At 42.4% G+C, this 19,867-nt stretch overlaps 2 protein-coding genes across 3 annotated transcripts in view; both read right to left on the bottom strand.

Moving 5' to 3' along the window:
* ABL1 (ABL proto-oncogene 1, non-receptor tyrosine kinase) overlaps positions 1–15,008 on the bottom strand; it is a 133,225-nt gene extending 118,217 nt beyond the window's left edge. For both annotated transcript variants that reach the window (XM_022578440.3, XM_089913874.1), the window contains exon 1: positions 14,863–15,008. In XM_022578440.3, coding sequence (XP_022434148.2) covers positions 14,863–14,998 — 136 coding nt within the window. In that variant the 5' untranslated portion in view covers positions 14,999–15,008. The remainder of the gene's footprint in view (positions 1–14,862) is intronic.
* Positions 15,009–15,609: 601 nt separating this feature from the next.
* Positions 15,610–19,645, bottom strand: LOC149749063 (uncharacterized). The gene has a single exon (XM_089913875.1). It carries the CDS (start codon positions 15,709–15,711, stop codon positions 15,613–15,615), a length of 99 nt encoding a protein of 32 aa, XP_089770001.1. The 5' UTR covers positions 15,712–19,645; the 3' UTR covers positions 15,610–15,612.
* Positions 19,646–19,867: the final 222 nt, after the last annotated feature.

Here is a 19,867-nt window from a genome sequence, read left to right as displayed (position 1 = left end):
CCAAGCGTACATCCTCAAAATGACATCCACTGCAGCTGGAGCACATAAGTGGTAACATGTACCAATACTCCTCACAAATGGCCATCCCTTGAGTTTAGCCAAAACCAAAGACAACCAGAGAACACACATGACACTGTAACCTTGGCGGGCCTAGGAATGAGACTCACACCACAACAGAGGGCTTAGACTATGGGGCAAATGGCCGAGTTCCTCCCTCTTGTCTGTAAAGCTTTTGATTTCTCCATCGAATCTGAATGAGATCCTTGCTGGGTAGAGTAATCTTGGTTGTAGGTTCTTCCCTTTCATCACTTTAAATACATCAAGCCACTCCCATCCGGCTTGTAGAGTTTCTGCTGAGAAATCAGCTGCTAACCTTATGGAAGTTCCCTTGTATGTTGTTTGTCGTTTTTCCCTTGTTGCTTTTATTAATTTTTCTTTGTCTTTAATTCTTGTCAATTTGGTTACTATGTGTCTCAGCATGTTTCTCCTTGGGTTTATCCTGCCTGGGACTCTCTGCGCTTCCTGGACTTGGGTGGCTATTTCCTTTCCCATGGTAGGGAAGTTTTCGACTATAATCTCCTCAAATATTTTCTTGGGTCCTTTCTCTCTCTCTTCTCCTTCTGGGACCCCTATAATGCAAACGTTGGTGCGTTTAATGTTGTCCCAGAGGTCTCTTAGGCCGTCTTCATTTCTTTTCATTCCTTTTTCTTTATTCTGTTCCGCGGCAGTGAATTCCACCGCTCTATCTTCCAGGTCACTTATCCGTTCTTCTGCCTCAGTTATTCTGCTATTGATTCCTTCTAGTGTATTTTTCATTTCAGTTATTGTGTTGTTCATCTCTGTTTGTTCTTTAATTCTTCTAAGTCTTTGTTAAACATTTCTTACATCTTCTTCGCCTCCATTCTTTTTCCAAGGTCCTGGATCATCTTCACTATCATTATTCTGAATTCTTTTTCTGGAAGGTTGCCTATCTCCACTTCATTTAATTGTTTTTCTGAGGTTTTATCTTGTTCCTGTATCTGGTACATAGTCCTTTGCCTTTTCATTTTGTCTATCTTTCTGTGAATGTGGTTTTCGTTTCACAGGCTGCAGGATTGTAGTTCTTCTCGCTTCTGCTGTCCGCCCTCTGATCTGGGTTCCTCTCTCTTGACAACTGGTCTGAAAAGGGCACAGAGTCCCGTGCTCGAGAAGGTCTGGGTCAGATGTACTGCAGCCCCCAGAGCCCCGGTGCTATGCAGTGGCAAGTAGCTGGGCGTCACCAATCCTAACCAACCTACTTTATCCCTTTCTTAGACCCTCATCCAATTTCCTTTTTACTACATTTTTCTTACCTCTCTCTTGTTTTTCTCTGTACTGGATTGTAAATGCCTGAGGACAGGTGTGGTCTTGCCCTCTTCTGGGTAAGCCACACTTCTTGACCAAAACATGCTCTCCAGTGGGTTAACTGGCAACCCTGCTCATGGGTCTGCAACGGCATCTGTGGGCACAGGCAGACCCATGACTAGCACTCACACAGAGCAGAGCAGCCGCCCACTTAGCCTTAGCTTAGGAACTTTGTACCTGAGCACGAGGAGGAGGCAGTTTCCAGTTCTTTCCAGCCCTGAAATGAAAGGACATCCCAAAGAGCAAGGACATGGCTCTTTGGACTGTGTATTTGTGACCATTCATTATGGGATTCATTATGAATTTACTGATAAGTTCTCCAACAAGCCAATTTAAACAAACACTTCATTTCTATTAAAGAATCATAAGTTACTGGCCCTTCTGACTCACTATCAACATCATGATTACACATTCTTACAAAGCAATGATGTGAACTTACACAGAAAGTCATACCAGGATTTGATCAACTTATAAAAATCCATCCGATAACTATGACTTCATAAGCTGGAAACACTGTAACCCAAATGCACCCTGAAAACTGCTCTTAGGACACCTACATTTTTCTTACTTTGATCATGTATTACTTTTACTAAGAAATGATTACTTTTCATTTGAATAGGAATTAAAGTAACACTGATCATGCTGACTGAACTTCGAATTACTTTCTGAATCAAATCTTTGAATAATTTACAGAAATGCATGTTTTTTTTTAAAGAAGTCTTTAATTTTAAGAATTTCTCTCAAATTTATCAATGCCTTCCTTAAAATTTTGTGGGGTTTTTTTTTTAATTAATTATTTTTGCTGTGTTGCGTCTTCGTTTCTGTGCGAGGGCTTTCTCTAGTTGTGGCAAGCAGGGGCCACTCTTCATCGCGGTGCGCGGGCCTCTCACTATCGCGGCCTCTCTTGTTGCGGAGCACAGGCTCCAGACGCACAGGCTCAGTAGTTGTGGCTCACGGGCCTAGTTTCTCCGCGGCATGTGGGATCCTCCCAGACCAGGGCTCGAACCCGCGTCCCCTGCATTAGCAGGCAGATTCTCAACCACTGCGCCACCAGGGAAGCCCGCATGTTTTTTTAATAAAAAACAATGTAGCTATTTTAAAAATAATACATCTTTCTTATATTTCCTGAAGGCTTTTCTCTATTATGCCCATATCTTAATTAAACTTAAAAAAAAAGCCCTCAAAAATTTTTTTCTCAGGAAACACTACGCATTTAATTTAACTGACAATGACATGATGGCATGTTCGTGAATTAAACAATACCAAGGAGGGTGCTACTAATTAAACGTCACATGTCATGGCTCAGCCAAAGTAACACAGGGCTATGCAGGCAGCTTACTGTGAACACACAACAGAGGCAATGCACTTTTCTGTATTTCAAGAGCTCTATTTTCCCTGCTAGACTGAAAAGGCTCACATATCACCCCCCCACCCAAAAAAAAACCCAACACATTTCTCTAAGGGTAAAAATTTTTCCTTACCTTGTAGCCACTGAACAATATATTTTGTTTTGAATAGTGGGGGTGGAGAGTAATAACTGTTACTATTACTCATAATAGCATGTTTTAACATTTTTATGTGTTATCGTTCATTCACACAAACCACCAGATCCCAGCAACTACCTCCAATGCGATTCTCAAACAGAAACAAACCTTCCAGATGTGCTAGTAATGATCACTTCTTAATTTCCATTTTTTCGTTGCTGTTAAAAATATCTGAGGGCTTCCCTGGTGGCGCAGTGGTTGAGAGTCCGCCTGCCGATGCAGGGGACACGGGTTCGTGCCCCGGTCCGGGAAGATCCCACGTGCCGCGGAGCGGCTGGGCCCGTGAGCCATGGCCACTGAGCCTGCGCATCCGGAGCCTGCGCGTCCGGAGCCTGTGCTCCGCAACGGGAGAGGCCACAGCAGGGAGAGGCCCGCGTACCGCAAAAAAAAAATATATATATATATATATATATCTCTGAAATTGTTGTTGTCTTAAATAACTTAATATATTACAAGTGATTGGACTAGTGCCTGAATATAGTACGCACTCATCAAATGTCACCTGTTAGTATTGTTAGCCTCCGGAAGGAAGGGCAATTGAAAGACAAACATTATCATGACATTTCTTTCCCCTTAGGCAATGTTCTGACTATATCTTAGGCTATGAGGTTCTTAGCACTGGGATTTTTTGTTTGTTTGGTTTTCCTCCCAATTGACCGTCATTCCTCAAGAACAGACACTGTTGTGAGGTAGAAGCTGTTTTAACATTTAGGCAAACAGTAGCCAGAAGCATTCTTCAAGGGAGATACCGGAACTGAGCTGAGTCCTTGACCAGTCTTTCCCCCGGGCACTCAGCAGGCTTTACCACTCTCCCAGTGGCTTCCTCGCAGCACAGTCTGGAACAAACATAAAAGGTCCTTAAGCCAGAAGTCCTGCGTTCTTCAAAGCGGCCTGGAGTTCAGCACGTTAGCTGGAGATGCCAACTGCAGGACAAGCCAAGCTGTAGGGGCACAGGAGGGCTGGCAGTGGCTGACGCAGTCAGTCCCCGAGAAGTGGCGGCAGCCAGGCCGCACTACCAACCCAGGACTGGGTTTTAAGACAATATAAATAACGCATTATCTTTAACAAAGTGGTGCTATAACATGGCAGTCCAGCAATACACCTCAGGGATATAATTAGTACACTGTGGTAGGGAGAAGTAAGAATATCCTTATAACACAGGATTTTGCCAATTTTACAAAACATAAAAACAAGTGTGAAAGTAGTATGTAAATTAAGAGCCTAACACATATAAAGAATTATAACATCATTTGTCAATGGAATCTGTCATTTTTCTCTCAAAAGACAGAAAGGTGAAATCATTGATCAAGTTAAAATGTATTGCTTTTTCAGCGAGAACACCAGTGGTGCAAGTAATAGTAAACCCAACACAAAATGACTTAAACTATAAGGAAACATATGACGTCACATAATTCAAAGTCCAGAGGCAAGCTGGCATAGCAGCCCCACGTTGTGCCCACTCCCTCCCCCCACTCCACCCCCGACACCAACCCCCCCCCCGCCAAGGCTTTCAGGCTCCAGCCCGAGGCTGGCTGCCCTCTAGGTTTACACTGACGACCAGAAGCAAAGATGGTCCACCCCCAGCTCCAGGGAAGAAAAGGCCTTGCTTTCCATCAGACTGGGTCAACTCAGAATGCTATGATTGTCTTAGACCAGGGGTGCTCAATCCTGGCTGCCTGTTAGAATCACCTGGAGAGTTAAAAACAAAAACAATGGGACACTTTGCAGCCCTTATGATCAGAGCTGTTCTATTTCAATAGTCCCTTACCCTCCCTCGCAATAATCTTTTTGAATAAAATCTCTCGTTAATAGAAAACCAGGCAAAAACCTGATGCTCGGGCATCTCCCCAGGCCAATTAAATCCTCCGTAGGAGTGGGACCTGGACAGAAGTCTTTTTAAGCTCCTGAGGAGATTTTAATGTACCGCTAGGGCTGAAAACCACCTAATCAGGCCCCCTCCGGAGGCTGGGATGGGGCTGTTTCTTGTGAGACACACGGGCAGTGACGGATCAGAGGACAGTGGATGCTGTGCAGGCAACCAACCTGGCCCTGCACAGTTCCCTACTTCAGCATTTGCCACATAATGGACCTGGTGAGATGGTTCACAGCAAGATAAATATGTATGTCCATTAAGCATGTTCAAAATGCTCAACCTTGCTCAAAGGAGAGCTACTAATTAAATCCGTAGTAAATCCAAAATACTATCACTTACTTAAAAGTCCCAAAACTTGGTAACACTCTCTCAGCTAGGCTCTGCGGATATAATCACTCTTGTGCATTACTAGTGAAGGGAATGTAGCTATCAACATAGTATCCATATTAATATCTATCCGCTACTACTATCTACTAAGTAATATCTAGCTATTAATAAAAATTACAAATGCATTTACCCTTTAGCCCAGTACTCCCATTTTTAGGAATCTCTCCCACAGCTATACCTGCACAAGGATAAAATGACAGGTATAAGGTTATTCTTGCAGCTTTGTCCATAATAGCTAAAGACAGGAAACAACCCAAATATCCAGAAACAGAGGACTAGTTGAAAAACCAATGGTACTTCCAAGACAGTGGGATACAACAGAAGCCAACGGAAAGAATGAAGATATCTATATTCCAATATGGAGAGATCCTAAGGCTACATTAAGTGAAAAATTTTTAAGTACAGAACAGTACATACTGCATGCTATCGTTTGTTTAATAAATATATATTTGCTCACATTTGCAAAAGAAACACTGGAAGGATAAGAGAAACTAATAAAACTGGCTTCCCAAAGGGAATAAAAAGGATAGAGGACTGGGATAGAAGCAAGCTTCTCAGAACAGACATTTGTAATATAGTTTTATAGTTTAAATATATGTAATGTAGTTTTGTAGTTAAATCAGAAATTGTATTGTTTATTTGAAATTATTAAAAATTTTAAAATAAAATTTAAAACTGTCACAAAGCATGGAAAATTTACAGGTTTCTAAAATTATGAACAATAAAATTAAATTTATTAAAGCATAAATTGTAAGTTATAAATGCCTAAATAAGGTATTTTGTTATGTACTACCATCCCCAAACACCCAACTACCAAAAGGTAAGAATATTCAATATAGTGTCAAAAACATATTCCACAAAACAGTAAAAAAATTAACTTCTTGATTAGATGCATTCTAAATCTAAACACCCCCCCCGCCCCATTTCAACATTGTGAAGATTTTCAAAAGGCATTAGTCCATCTTCAAAAAAGTAATGTTTTTGACAGAAAAAATACTCAAGCTATCAAAAAACACTTGATTTCAACCCCAGCTCTATAATGAATCAGCGATATAACCCTAAAAACACTACTTCACCACCCTGAACCTCAGTTTTCTCTACTGAAAAAGAGGAATAACATCTATCCTATCTACATTATAGATTTCCCCCAAAAAAGTATATGAAAGTGCTTTTAAAATATTTAGATATTTACACATCCATAAGAAACACCCTCTGTAATTCAGGATTCTACAGAATCACCAATAAAACCATGAATTACTAAATGATACTGCAGAAGCAGAAAGTACAGAAGTTAATGTTGAATCTACTCAATACCAGGGCAAATTCAGGAGTTGTTTGTTTTGACCAAATTCTTAATACCGGAATGGCTGCCTTTCTTTCTTTCTCATAAAAGTGAAAATGCCAAAAAATAAAATCTATTTAAGTGAAGGTTTCAATTAAGTTTAGGTATTACTATAAATTCAACCCAATACTCCTGTACTATACTGTATTTCCAGATTCAGTTAGTGGCCTCAAGCAGCCCTTGGCATAAAAAGATAAGAACCTAGGTGAAAGGTACTGTTGGCTCCAGCAGGGGTCTCCCCACCACTTAACCACCAAGATCAAATTGAACAAGTACCCCCTTACTTCAGCCTGTTTATTGGACCTATCCCACACTGTTGATTCAAAGGCAATAACGACTTTCCCAAGCAGATGGCCAATGGTGGTCCTCAGGATTGTAAACTAGACACAGAGTCTTTTGTTGGCTAGCTACCTTGTCCCCTTGTTCTGGGGTAGTCTGCTGTCCTACCCCAGACTGACACAGCTCATGATACAGAGGGGGCATTGAGAAAATCACTTAACTAAATTCAATTCCATATTTACTGAGCATCTAGCCTGTAAAAAATATAGTGCTTGACCCATGAAGATGTATGAACTTGGTCTCTACCATCAAGGAACCAAGTACTAAGTATCAAAGAAAATCTGAAAGAAAATTTTTAATTTAAAAGAATTTTAGGACTTCCCTGGTGGGGCAGTGGTTAAGAATCCGCCTGCCACTGCAGGGGACATGGGTTCGATCCCTGGTCCAGGAAGATCCCACATGCCACAGAGCAACTAAGCCCGTGCGCCACAACTACTGAGCCTGTGCTCTAGAGCCCATGAGCCACAACTACTGAAGCCCATGCGCCTAGAGCCAGCGATCCGCAACAAGAGAAGCCACTGCAATGAGAAGCCCATGCACCACAACGAAGAGTAGCCCCCGCTCGCCACAACTAGAGGAAGCCTGTGCACAGCAATGAACACCCAATGCAGCCAAAAAAAAAAAAAACAATGCCCCCTAGAGGAAGGGCCATGCTTCTGGACTAAGGATAAGTCCAAAATAGACTCGATCTAACAAAACACAAACCAAACTTCAGGGTCAAAAGAGTATGTCAGTAACCTAACTTCCTGTCAGAACAAAACGAAAACCTCTCTAACGTAAGACAAGATCCAAAAATCCCTACAATGTAACATCCACATGTCTGACATATAATAAAAAATGATTAAACATGCAAAAAAGCAGGGAAATGTGATTCATAATGTAGGGAAAAAGCAATCAATAAAAATAGACCCCAAGATGACCCGGATATTTAAATTAACAGACAGATCTTTATCATAAATACCTTCAAGGATTTGGAGGAAAAGATGGACCTAATGAGTGAAAAGATGGTGAATCTCAATAGAAAAATGCAAACTATAAAAAAGAACCAAATGAAAATTTCACAATTTAAAATGACAATATCTGAAATGAAAATTTCAAAGAAACTTAAGACTGGAAACTGCAGAAGAGTTAGTGAACTTGAACACAGATCAACAGAAAGTATCCCAACTGAAAAGCAGAAAAAGAAAACTAAGTTTTGGTTACGTAACAGAGCTTCAAAATACATGAAACAAAAACTAACAGAATACTTATATTTTCATTCTCAATATTGCTCGTGTATGCCTTTTCTTTTTCTTCATCAATCTTGCTAGACGTTCGCCTAATTTACAAATTTCTTTCAAAGTCAGCTTTTGGTATTTTTATCATTTCCATTTCTTAATTTCTGGTTTTTTTTGGCTGTGTCAGGTCTTCATTGCTGCACACGTGCTTTCTCTAGTTGTGGCGAGTGGGGGCTACTCTTCATTGTGGTGCGGGGGCTTCTCATTGTGGTGGCCTCTCCTGTTGCGGAGCACGGGCTCTAGGTGCGCGGGCTTCAGTAGCTGTGGCATGTGGGCTCAGTAGTTGTGGCGCACGGGCTTAGTTGCTCCATGGCATGTGGGATCTTCCCAGACCAGGGCTTGAACCTGTGTTCCCTGCGTTGACAGGCAGATTCTTAACCACTGTACCACCAGGGAAGTCCCTTAATTTCTGTTTTTATTTTTACCATTCTCTTCCTTCTGTGTACTGTGGGATTACTTTGTTTTTCTAGCTCCTTTAGTTAATTGCTTAGCCCCCCTCCTTCCCCCACCCCTGCCATCTTTGTTTTCTAACAAACACTTTAAAAGCTAAAAAAAATTTTAAGATAGAATTAAAAGCAAAGAAAACCCAAAATCTATCATCACAGCTGTGATTTTTAACACCCCCGCTCAGGAACAAAAGAGACCAAAAAGAAACTTAGCAAAAGTACAGATAAAAAAGTATACAAAAAATAACTAAGGCTGTAGAAGATTTTAAACAGCACTGTCAACCAACTTGATCTATTTCACATTTATAGAAAATTACAACCAACAACTGCAGAACACATATTTGTTTCAAGTACAAATGGAACATTCAGTAAGACAGGTCATAGGCGGGGCCATAAAATTAATCTCGGTAAATGTCAAAAAACTGAAATTTTACAGAGGATGTTCTCTGACCACATGGAATTAAGTTAGAAATCAGTAAGATATCTAGACTCTCCCAAATATCTGGGAAATAAACACTCCAAAAGCAACACATCAAAATTTGTGTTCAAGAAGGAGGTGGGACCCAAGCAGAGTTTTGAAAGGTAGGTGGGTTTTGAACCCACAGAAGAGTGATGTCAGGGGCGCAACCACCAAAAAGGCAAGGAGTCAGGGAACTGCAGAATACGCACACAGAAGGCCTTAAGGGAGTGCTTCTTTTTACTGATACTCATCATCTAAGTAGCAATTTTAATCTTTTTACCCCGTAGACCCAGATAATATGCCTGACATACTCCTATGGGTATAATTCCTAACCAATCATGTTAACTCATCCTTTTCCTCCCACTCATAAAGTGTATCTCTTTGCAACACACTCCACAACACACCAGTGGTTATCACACGGAGATCTGAAGCACAGATCTTAACCAATACAAAATGATTTCTTGTTTTCTCCAATTTCTATTATTTTCTTTAACAGGATGTTTCACTTAAATAAGGTAAAAACTCTTTTCGTTAAACCATCTTTGATCATCCTCCGTTACTTATCCCATGACTGAAATTTCTGTATTTTTCTATATTATAAGCATATTTCTTAAAGTGGCAGTAAGATTTCATGAAAAACAAGAAAGCCATACAAAATGTATTAGACTATGGAAAATAACAGGATGCCTTAAAAAAAATGCACAAACATACAATTTTGCATTTTCTTAGTTCATGTACCACAACCCAATACCTAATAAATACAGGGATATAATCTTTCCAAACAACCTCTTTTTAAGGATCTGATTGAACTTTAATACCTATAAGACTCAATAGCTGTATGTTCTCCTGCCTCCTGATGTGTTTGAATGCTTAGTATAATTTAACAGTGATGAGAACTACAGTGTTGACCTATCAAGTTCCTATTCGATTACTTTGAATAAACTTTTATTTGAAAAGAGTAGTTTTAAATTGAGAGTAAACAATTTCTTAAAATCATTTTTCAGTTAAGGTCATAGCAAAACATCTGATATAAACAAATTAAATAAGTAATACCTTGAAGGACATAGATGTACTAAGTTAAAATTAGAAAATCCAGAAATAATTTATAGAGAAAAAAAAAGCTTCAATTTTTTTAAAGCATTAACTAGAAAAGAATTACAAAACTTTAAAAATTGAAATGGTTTTATATTAAAAATATTCACTACCAAGAAAAATAGGAAAAATTGTGTGCAATTTTTTTTTTAACTCTGAAACTTTCTGATTTAGGGGGAAAGAAATCCACAGAGATATAGGATTTAAAAATCATTCCCACGCAAAATTTGAATGTCGCCCCCCACACAAAAAAAAAGATTCAAACTAATCCTATATAAAAATGTAAAGTCTTAATATCATAAACTACTGAATAGCACCTTACTTATATGAAAGACACATACATGGAGATTTCCCTTGGGGATGTCATCCATTCTCCTAGCTTTAAATACCATCTAGAACCTGGTGACTCCCAGGTTCTCTCACCAACCTGGATTGCTTCCCTTAATTCAGACTTGTAGACTCAACTGTGTATCTGTCATATCCACCTGGATGCCTAACAGGCACTTCAGCTCCAGATCTTCATCCCCCAACCCATTTCCCCAAACCCCGCTCCTCTAGTTTACATTTCAGTAAAAGGCAATGCCATTTTTCCAGTTATTCAGTCCAGAAATCCTTGACTTCCCTCACACCCCACGTCTCATATCGAATATAAGAGAAAATCTAGTCTGCCGTGCCTTCAGATATTCCCAGAATCTGACCCCTTCACCACCGCCACACCCTGCGCCAAGCCTTCACCATTCTCATCTAGGGTAGTGCCATCAACAGCCAAGTGGAATCCCTCCTTCCTCCTTTGCTTTCCTTCAGAACGTAGCAGCCAGAGAGATTTTATTAAAGCGTAAATCAGGCCCTGTTACTCCTCCCTCAGAATTCTCCCAACACCACATGAGTAAAAGTCAAAACTCTTGAGATGGACAACAAGGCCACATTCCTCTGCAGCCGCCTCCCCGTACCGCCCATCTCACCCCCTACAACCCTCCTTCTGCCCTCTCTGCTCCAGCTACTCTAGGCTTCTCCGTGAGCCTGCTAAGCAAGCTCTGCCTAGGGCCCTGTGCGCCCTGACTCCCTTCTGCCTGAAAGCCATTATTTCCATGGCTTGCTCCCTCACCTCCCTCCTCAGGTCTTTATTCAAACGCCACCTTCTCAGTGGGGCCTCTCCAGCCACCCTAATGAAAATCACCCCCCTCCAATATTCCCTGCCCCCTTTCCTATGTTATTCTTCTCCTCAGCACCTACCACCACCTAATATACTCTATATTTTACTTATTTAGCTTATTTATGGTCTGTCTCCGCCCACTAGGATGTAAGTTTAAGGAGGGCAAGGAAGTATTTTTATTCACTAATGTATCACCAATGACTAAAACACTACCTGGAACATAGTGTGAGCTCAATAAATATTTGCTGAAGAAAGAAGGACACACCAAGGTGAACAGATTTACTAGTGAATGCTTTCAGTCCTCCTTTACCAGCTTTCATAAAAGTGAATCTTCTTAGTCAAAACACCGAAATTTGGAAGGAACATATGGTCCCTGAAATAATATCATGGTTTTCCCCTGTACATATGACCAGCCCTTTGACCCTGAAAGATCCCAGCAAAAAGCTGCCATCTGCCCACTCCTTTCAGATTCACCACCACCACGCAACATTATTCTTGGCTTCCAGATTCATGTCTGGTTCAACGTTGTATGTTATGGCTGCAAGTTTTTTAATCCAATCTATACGGATGTTAACCAACTCTAGAAAGATCAGCCTGTGAGAGATCAAGAACCATTTGTTCCCCTAGAAAAAGTATACCCGAAGTCCAAAGAAATTGATTTGTCTTCAGTAAAACATGATCTAGGCAACTTCTTTCATTAAAAGGCGCTACAAAGAAGTGATTATTTGGTTGGGCTCCCATCGATTTGGTTTTTAAACCCTCATAATTTGGGTATTACAAAATAAAACAAATTTGTTGTAAAAGGTCTGGAATATCACAAATGCAAAGTAAAAAGTGAAAGTTTTCTGCTGTTCCACCTAAATCCCAATTCCCTAGAGATTAGCAACTATGTCAGTCTAAATCCTTCCACACTTTTTTCTGTGCATGTACAAATAAATAGTTAATTTTTGTTTTACAAAACTAGGGCCATACCATGCAGACTGATCCCCAAATTGTTTTTTTCCACTTACCATTACATGGACATCTTTCAGTGGTGGTACTTTACAGTATGCTGGCAATAAACATCCTTATATGACTTTCCTTTTTTTTTTGCGCACACCCTTATATGACCTTGATAGACTTTCTGCAGCAGCAGTTCTAAAACTTTTTTTTATCTCATGACTTTACTCTCTTGAAAATTATATAGGACCCCTAAGTGCTTTTGTTCATATAGGTTATCTCATCAATATTTACCACAGTATAAATTTAAACTGAAAAAGTTAAATCATTTATTCACTTGTTCACCTAAAAATGAAGTTTATTATCACTGGAAAATAACTTGTTTTCCCCTGTTTATAGATAATTGTAGGTATTGTTCTTTGAAGCTACACCAAACTCGCTAAGTGGTAGTTTCTTAAAGATTAGTTTTGAGTAGAATCTAAAACTCTATCAATTAATTTTTGTATTCTGTTACATTAAAATCCAATGGTCCATCTTGCACCTTGAATGAATCTTCTTTACCTGTGCCTGATTTTATAACATCATGTGTTGATCATTTAGAAAATATCAGTTCACTGAATTATGTAGATTTTCCAAATAATACATTCCATTATAAGATATCAAAATAGCACATCTGTAAATATTACCACCAATCTCTACATCACAGTAGCAGATACAAGTTTTCCAAAATCCTAATTTTCGCTGGAAAGCAAGCAAAAATTTTATCATTGACAATAGACACTACCAGTTGTCTTCCTTGAAAGACTCTGTTATACATTTTTTAATCTGAATAACCATAGTTTGTCGGTAAAAATGGTAGTCCATGAAAAAAGCGGCAAGTTCAGCTCGCAACTAACCACTGCCCAAGCACTCACTCTTCCTAGAGACAACCAGCACACAAAATTACTTCCCCGTTCATCCACAGAAGATTAACAAGATATAAACACAAGAGTCAAGAGTTAGTAAAATTAATCATTTTTGCTGCTTCACCGGGAACATTCTTAAGTGAAAACCAAAGAAAAAAATTTTTTTTTTTTTACTATGAGTGCATGGCATGAAGAATACAATGGCTACTATAGTCAGTCGCCACAGCCTTGGTTCATGCTTAGGAGCCTGCATTACTTTTGCACCAATACAGCAAAGAGTGCAAATAACGTCTTGTCTTAGTATTGTGTTAATATGAAAAGTTTTAACCTCTGGACCCCCCGGAGGGGTTTAAGGCACATGTAAGGCACTACAGTGTTCTATACCAGGATAGTTTCCTAGAAGTGAGGTTACTGGGTCACTGGTATGTACGTTTTAAATTCTGATAAGTTTGGCCAAAGCTCTCCAAAAAGTCTGTACCAATTTTCACTAAGGTTGCATGATCATCACTATTTAAAAATGTAAACAATTCACTTTATAAATCCTGAATTTGGGAAGCGCCATATTACTATATTTGCCTGTCTAAAACCAATGCTAAAATATAACTAATGTTTCAAGGCAAAGTAAAATCCAAGTACTCAGATTATTTAGATGACGATTTCCGTTAAGAAAATCAACCTCAACTGTCAAATGCAAGTTCACTGAATAGAGAACTTTGTTCATTGTAGTCACCCATTGTTAAGGGTATTTGTGATGGAATTTCAAAGTATATGCTACTTGCACACGTCCTACATTTGCTTATAGGGTGGGTGGGCTCAGTTGATATTTTAATATAAAGTACACAGTCTGAAAAATGTCAGGCTGTGACAGTACAAACAGGACCCTAATTAATTGGTGCGTGGCCGTCCCCTGTCCCAGACATCAGTCTAAGCTGACCCTTAGCTTTAAAACTTCACGCAAAATTACTGGACGTGACCACTATAATATGCACCGTCAGGACTCAAATGCCAGTGACGTTCATAAAATGTCAAAGACAACCTTTCTTGTCCCAAATGTCATGTGAAACAGGGAGAGAGGAGGAGGAAAAAGCTCCATCCAATGCAAAGGAATACTCCTGGGGTAAGGTGAAATAACTAGAAGCTGGGGGATCCTCAATTCACAAGGAATGCTGCCTTCCCCGCCTCGACTGTTCCCACATAGCTCCAAAGTGAGTATTTTCAAGTTCTACTTATGATTGAAAGGGTCAAGAATATTAGTGTCAACTAGGACCTGTGGTTTTTAACTTTGAGGGGAGCACAAACCCCTTCGAGGATATGGTAAAAGCTCCCTGTAGATAAAGTAGTAAAAGGTCCACGCACCGCAGGGGAAGGAACCCCATGCGTTAGATCAGAGCAGAATCGTGGACTATGGGTCCTGAGAAACCACTTATACCCAACCTCCTCAGGAAGGTGGAATAGTAAAATGGCTTGTCCAAGGTCAACAGTGAGTTAGAAGGGGAATCAGGCAAGAAATAAGCAACTCAAAGAGATTTTGAATAAAGCCATCCAGTGTCATCAAGTAACTTTTTCTTATACAAAGAAAGTTCCACCAGAAACTAAGAGATAACTACAGAAACAGAAGTTTTAAGTAAAACTGGAGAGAACTGACACCAGTGCTGTGGTTCAAAAGTTCCTTAGGCATTCCCGAAGCTGAAAACAGGACCGGAAAGCTTGAAAAGCACTCACCATGTTCCACAAAAACATTGCAGTGTGGACCCCCATGCCTCGATGATTCTTTCTTGCCTGCTCCTTTGATAAAGTGCAGGGCAGGCAAACTTGGCCTTCTCTGGTCCCCAAGAACTTTTCCAGGCTGCTGCCCCATAAAGTAACGATAGGCACCCCTTTCCAGAAGAGGGTTCAAGATCTTTCAGAATGATCAGGGAGCTTAGAAGGAAAACGATCTATACGTGAGATTTCACATTCACCGCATCTCCACAAGTCAGTAATTGAGGTCAATCACAAGACATCTTCCATAATGAAAGGAAGCGAAGATTTTAGGTTGACATGTGTAAACAGAGGAGTTCAGATTATATTCGCAGTTTATCAATTCGAAGTAATGTAATTGCGATGTGATCCCAAAGTTTCTTGATTTTAAGTGTCTTTTACTGGCTGAGTAAGTTTCTTCCCTTTCAAGGAGAAAAACCCTCAACAGAAATATTCACAGGGTATGCTGTACAAGGGTCAGTAAGGCTAAAGTCATGTCGATTTCCACACATCAGGGAAACGTGGATCGTGTTTGAATGCTCCTCCAGAACTTTTCCTGGGGAAGTCACCCAACCCCTATCTTGGTGTCTTCATCTTCCGACAAACTTCCTGCTGCACTAGCTGCCGCTCCTGCTTCTCTACCCTGCTCTCCGGAAAAGGACACGGGTCACCCCGACTTCAGCGAGAGCTGGCCCTCCACTCAGACGAGAAGGAATGCATTGCCAGCAACTTTTAAGTCCGCTTTTTAAAAGGCCTGTGAAACCAGTCCAAGCTTTTCCTTTGCATTAAAGTTTTTGGCTGGGCTGAGACTAAGGGGGCCGTAGGTGACATTGGAAGAAGTCAGGGCATTAGAGGCTCACGGGAGCAACCTGGGGGGAAGGGGAGGCCCCTTGACAGCAGGGATGGGATTTGAATGGGGGGCTCCGAGGCCAAACCGGGGGCCGGGAGTCGGAGCAAGGAGCGGCTCGGGAGCAAGAGAGAGGCTGCCGGGGCGAGGCACGGGTGGCTTACTCCGGGGGCGACGCTCCTCCACGCCTCAGGAAACGGGGTGTCCCAGGTCTGGGGAAAGAGACCACCCCGAGGGTCCCAGAGCCCGGGCGGGGCTGTAAGGGACGAAGGACTCTCGCGGCCCCGAAGGCGGGTCGCGGGCGGAGGGGGAGAGGAGGCCCGGCCGCCTCAGCTGCTCCGAGCCTGGGGGTCTCTGCCCGAAACACCCCCTCCCCCGGCCCCGGACGTTGCTACGGCCACCGCCGCCAGGCAGTCACATCCCCCGGGCTCCGTCGCAGGACCCGACCTCCCCCCGCAGGTAGGGGCCGTGGACAACGGAAGGGCTCCTCAGCCGCAGGACCCGGGAACCGGCTCCGGCTCCAGCGCTGTTCAGGGACGGTCACCGACCCCCGCGGCCGCCATGATGGATTACGAGCCGCTCACAACGAGGCCAGGCCCCGCCTCTGGCCCCGCCCCCGGTGACGTCCGGTGCGCGCCGCGAGGTGACCGGGACCCTCCCGGCGCCGCTTTCTGGGACGCCGCCGCACCTTTTGGCTCTAGTCTCCCTGCCCGCCGGAGCCCAGCCCCGCACGACCTGTTAAATGTGGTTTTTCCGAGCGCAAGGTGAGTGGTAAGGAAGCTCCCGCCTCCCCTGTACTGCCATTGGTCTCCGAGAATCCGGGTCAGATCACTCTCCTGCATCCCATTGGCCGGTAGGGACAGTACGGCTAGAGCCCCCAGCCAACCACTTTTGGCGTAGCCCGCAGAGCGTGCTGGGAGTTGTGGTCCTGCGGCGCCAGCCCCTGTCAGCGCTCGCCGGGGACTTGCCTTCTACTCCCAGCTCCTGCGCTTCGGTCCGCCCTCCTGGGAGCCGGTGGACTCTATCCGGCCTCGCGTAGGGCTGGCCGATGGCTCCCCTGAGCGGGTAGTTAAGACAGGCGAGGAACCAAAGCAAGGGGAAATCTGCGGATTGGATTTCCCCAGAACTGGAGTTGGATTACTTCCTTGAGCCTCTTTAGGAGAGAAAATTTAGCTCGCTCCTGGAAACTGAGGTATTTGGTGACTTCACCGCCCCCCCCTCACCCCCAGCTTCCACCTTTACTCCAAGAAGCATAAATATTAGAACTAGCGAAAAATAGACAACTGGAAAGCGTCCGACATTCTGCTAACGAATTCTTTCTTTGGAGTATCAGGAAGCTCACCCATTAAAGAAAACAGCATTTAAGAACCTTTCGGAGGCAAAACCAAACACAATCTTAGATGTCTGGGTGAGAAGGAACCTTTGAGATTAATCTCAAACTCATACAGTGAGGTATGTTAACTTCTGGGGGCGGGGGAAAGATTAAACAATCTAATTTCAGAGGTGTACACATACTTACATGAAAACATGTTAGCCGAGATTGTTGAGTAGGCCTACAGAGCTAGCTGATGACCCGGACACACCAAACCCACACCTGCCATAACCCATTTTATGCAACTAAAACGCACCCTTGTCCCCAGTTCTTCACTCCATGTCTCCCCAGAGCAGTGCACCTACCTTCCCCGGATATACCCATTTCTAAGAGGATCCACTCATCACAACACCTAGTCTGTACTATGCTGTTATGCTTTTCATAAACCATATTCTCATTTAATCCTCACTCTAGCCCAGGGAGGCATGGATTGCTAACCCCCATATACAGATGGGGAAACCGAGTGAGATGTGACAAAGTCACTGTTATTCCACTGTACCGTTCAGTATCAAGTAACTGTTGACTTAATGTCACAGTTGATTTTTTTTTTTTTTTTGCGGTATGCGGGTCTCTCACTGTTGTGGTCTCTCCCGTTGCGGAGCACAGGCTCCGGACGCGCAGGCTCAGCGGCCATGGCTCACGGGCCCAGCAGCTCCACGGCATGTGGGATCTTCCCGGACCGGGGCACGAACCCGCGTCCCCGGCATCGGCAGGCGGACTCTCAACCACTGCGCCACCAGGGAAGCCCCAGACAGTTGATTTTTTAGAAGTTGCTACTGACAGTAGAGGGAAACCAGTTGCATTACAGGTGTTGTACATTCAGTTACCGAGTTGTGTATTTTAGAAATACTTTTGCTGGATTGGGAAATGGTGCTAATTTTATAGATATTGGCTTGAAGAAAAAATAGTCACTTGGAGGTACTGAATGTGAAGCATATGAAAATGTGTGCCCAAATTTAGAAGTGGAATTTATATTTAGATGTTAATCGGGTTAGCTTTGCTCTATCACTAGTCTGGCTGACAGACTTGGTCCTGGCTTGTAGATCACTCTTCAGACTTCAACAACTTTGTTCCCTTTAACTAACCCCTTTTTTTTTCTTTTCTTTTTTTTTGCGGTACGTGGGCCTCTCACCGTTGCGGCCTCTCCCGCTGCGGAGCACAGGCTCCGGACGCGCAAGCTCAGCGGCCATGGCTCACGGGCCCAGCCGCTCCGCGGCATGTGGGATCTTCCTGGACCGGGGCACGAACCCGCGTCCCCTGCATCAGGAGGCGGACCCTCAACCACTGCGCCACTAGGGAAGCCCTTTAACTCACCCATTCTTATCCTGATCATCACCCTAATCTTTCTCTTTGAATTTGGCTTTTTATTCCTATTAATGCTTTAATCATTTCCTACACATCTTCATTCTTCTCTCTAGTTTAGCTTAAAATTGAGCAATCAAATCAGAACTCTTACTAACCCACACTTCTTACTAATAATTCATTCACAAGCCTTGTGGAGCCCCTGTGTACCACTGTCCTGGGTGTTGGGATAAAATTGAGCAGGGGACACAAACGGATTCATCCTCGTCCTCCCAGAGCAGACATGGGACGGACAGGCAATAAGTAAAATGAGTAAAAGTATTGGTCTCAATGCTGGAAATAAAATTTCTGGACCCCATAACCTTTCACAATCAGTCCAACCCATTCTCTAAAGGGCTGCTTTATGACGCCTCTCTAGAGCTTAAACCTACGGATTCATAGTTGCTAATGAGCTTTAATGAACTCACTTTATTTCTATGAAGGGCTTTCATTTATAAATGGGGGTCATATCAAACTTTACAAGGTTATCATGAGGATCAAATGGGATCTTGTTTCCCACAAAGATTGAGACTATGCTTCCTAAAGTCTGGGTAGAAGCCAACGGCACTAGTTTTAGGTGAACCCCAAGCCCAGACTGTAATATTTCCTTCCACAGATGCACGGTATAACACTGTAGAATGATACGCTAAAGGACTTAAAACTAGAATCCTGAGCCCAGCAAATGCCTGACAGTCAGAAGTAAATAAATGTTGCCAAATTTGAATAAATCCCTTTAAGCTCACATATTCTATTAAAAGTGATTCAGTTCAGTCTAATTTGGTCCTCATGTTTATAAAGCAAAGCAACCCACAAGTTGCTACAGGGATTCAGTACCCGTGTAAAAACTTCAGCTTTTTTTTTTTTAAAAAAAAACACCTACTGGAATTACACTTAACAACGGCACCCTCTAGTGGGCCACAGAAAGTGGATAACCACCAAAAGGTGCCTTCAGACCTTTATATATTTCCACTTAGTAGGTAATCACTGTTCAGAATATACTGAATGAACAGCAGGGGCTGGCAGCTTGGGAGACCAAGTGAGAAAGATAAACTTTCAACGAACCTCCATATGTCCTGGTCAAAACCAACCCAAACCAGGGATGCAGGCTCCCATCCTTCCCCATTGCCTTCTCTTAAGGGGCACACAACCTGGAATGTATTTCAGAAACAACAAGGGAGCAAATCCAAAGTTGCAACATAGCCTATACAGTATTCAGTTGTCTGCAAACTCCTCAAAACAGGTGATACACTTGGGATAGGAAAAAAAAAAAAAAAAAAAGATAAAATTTGTCTGAATAATGTTATAAAGACATACAATTTAACAAGAAAGAGCTGAGCTATATTTCAAAACTGTCAAATGCTCCACCTTACTCCTGAAACTGTCCTAGGTTTAAATTTTACTAGGTGACTCGAGTAGTCAGGCCTCTG

This window comes from Delphinapterus leucas, chromosome 6 (genome assembly GCF_059928025.1).
Source record: "Delphinapterus leucas isolate spDelLeu-1000000601 "Yukka" chromosome 6, BTC_Dleu_Yukka2, whole genome shotgun sequence".
NCBI classification, from domain to species: Eukaryota; Metazoa; Chordata; class Mammalia; order Artiodactyla; family Monodontidae; genus Delphinapterus; species Delphinapterus leucas.
The sequence above is the reverse complement of the archived record's forward strand: the minus strand, read 5'-3'. Positions and strand labels throughout refer to the sequence as shown.

Bases quoted from the DNA above. Each gene is read 5' to 3' on its own strand.
- LOC149749063 (XM_089913875.1), bottom strand. From the start codon at position 15,711: ATGTCACCTACGGCCCCCTTAGTCTCAGCCCAGCCAAAAACTTTAATG.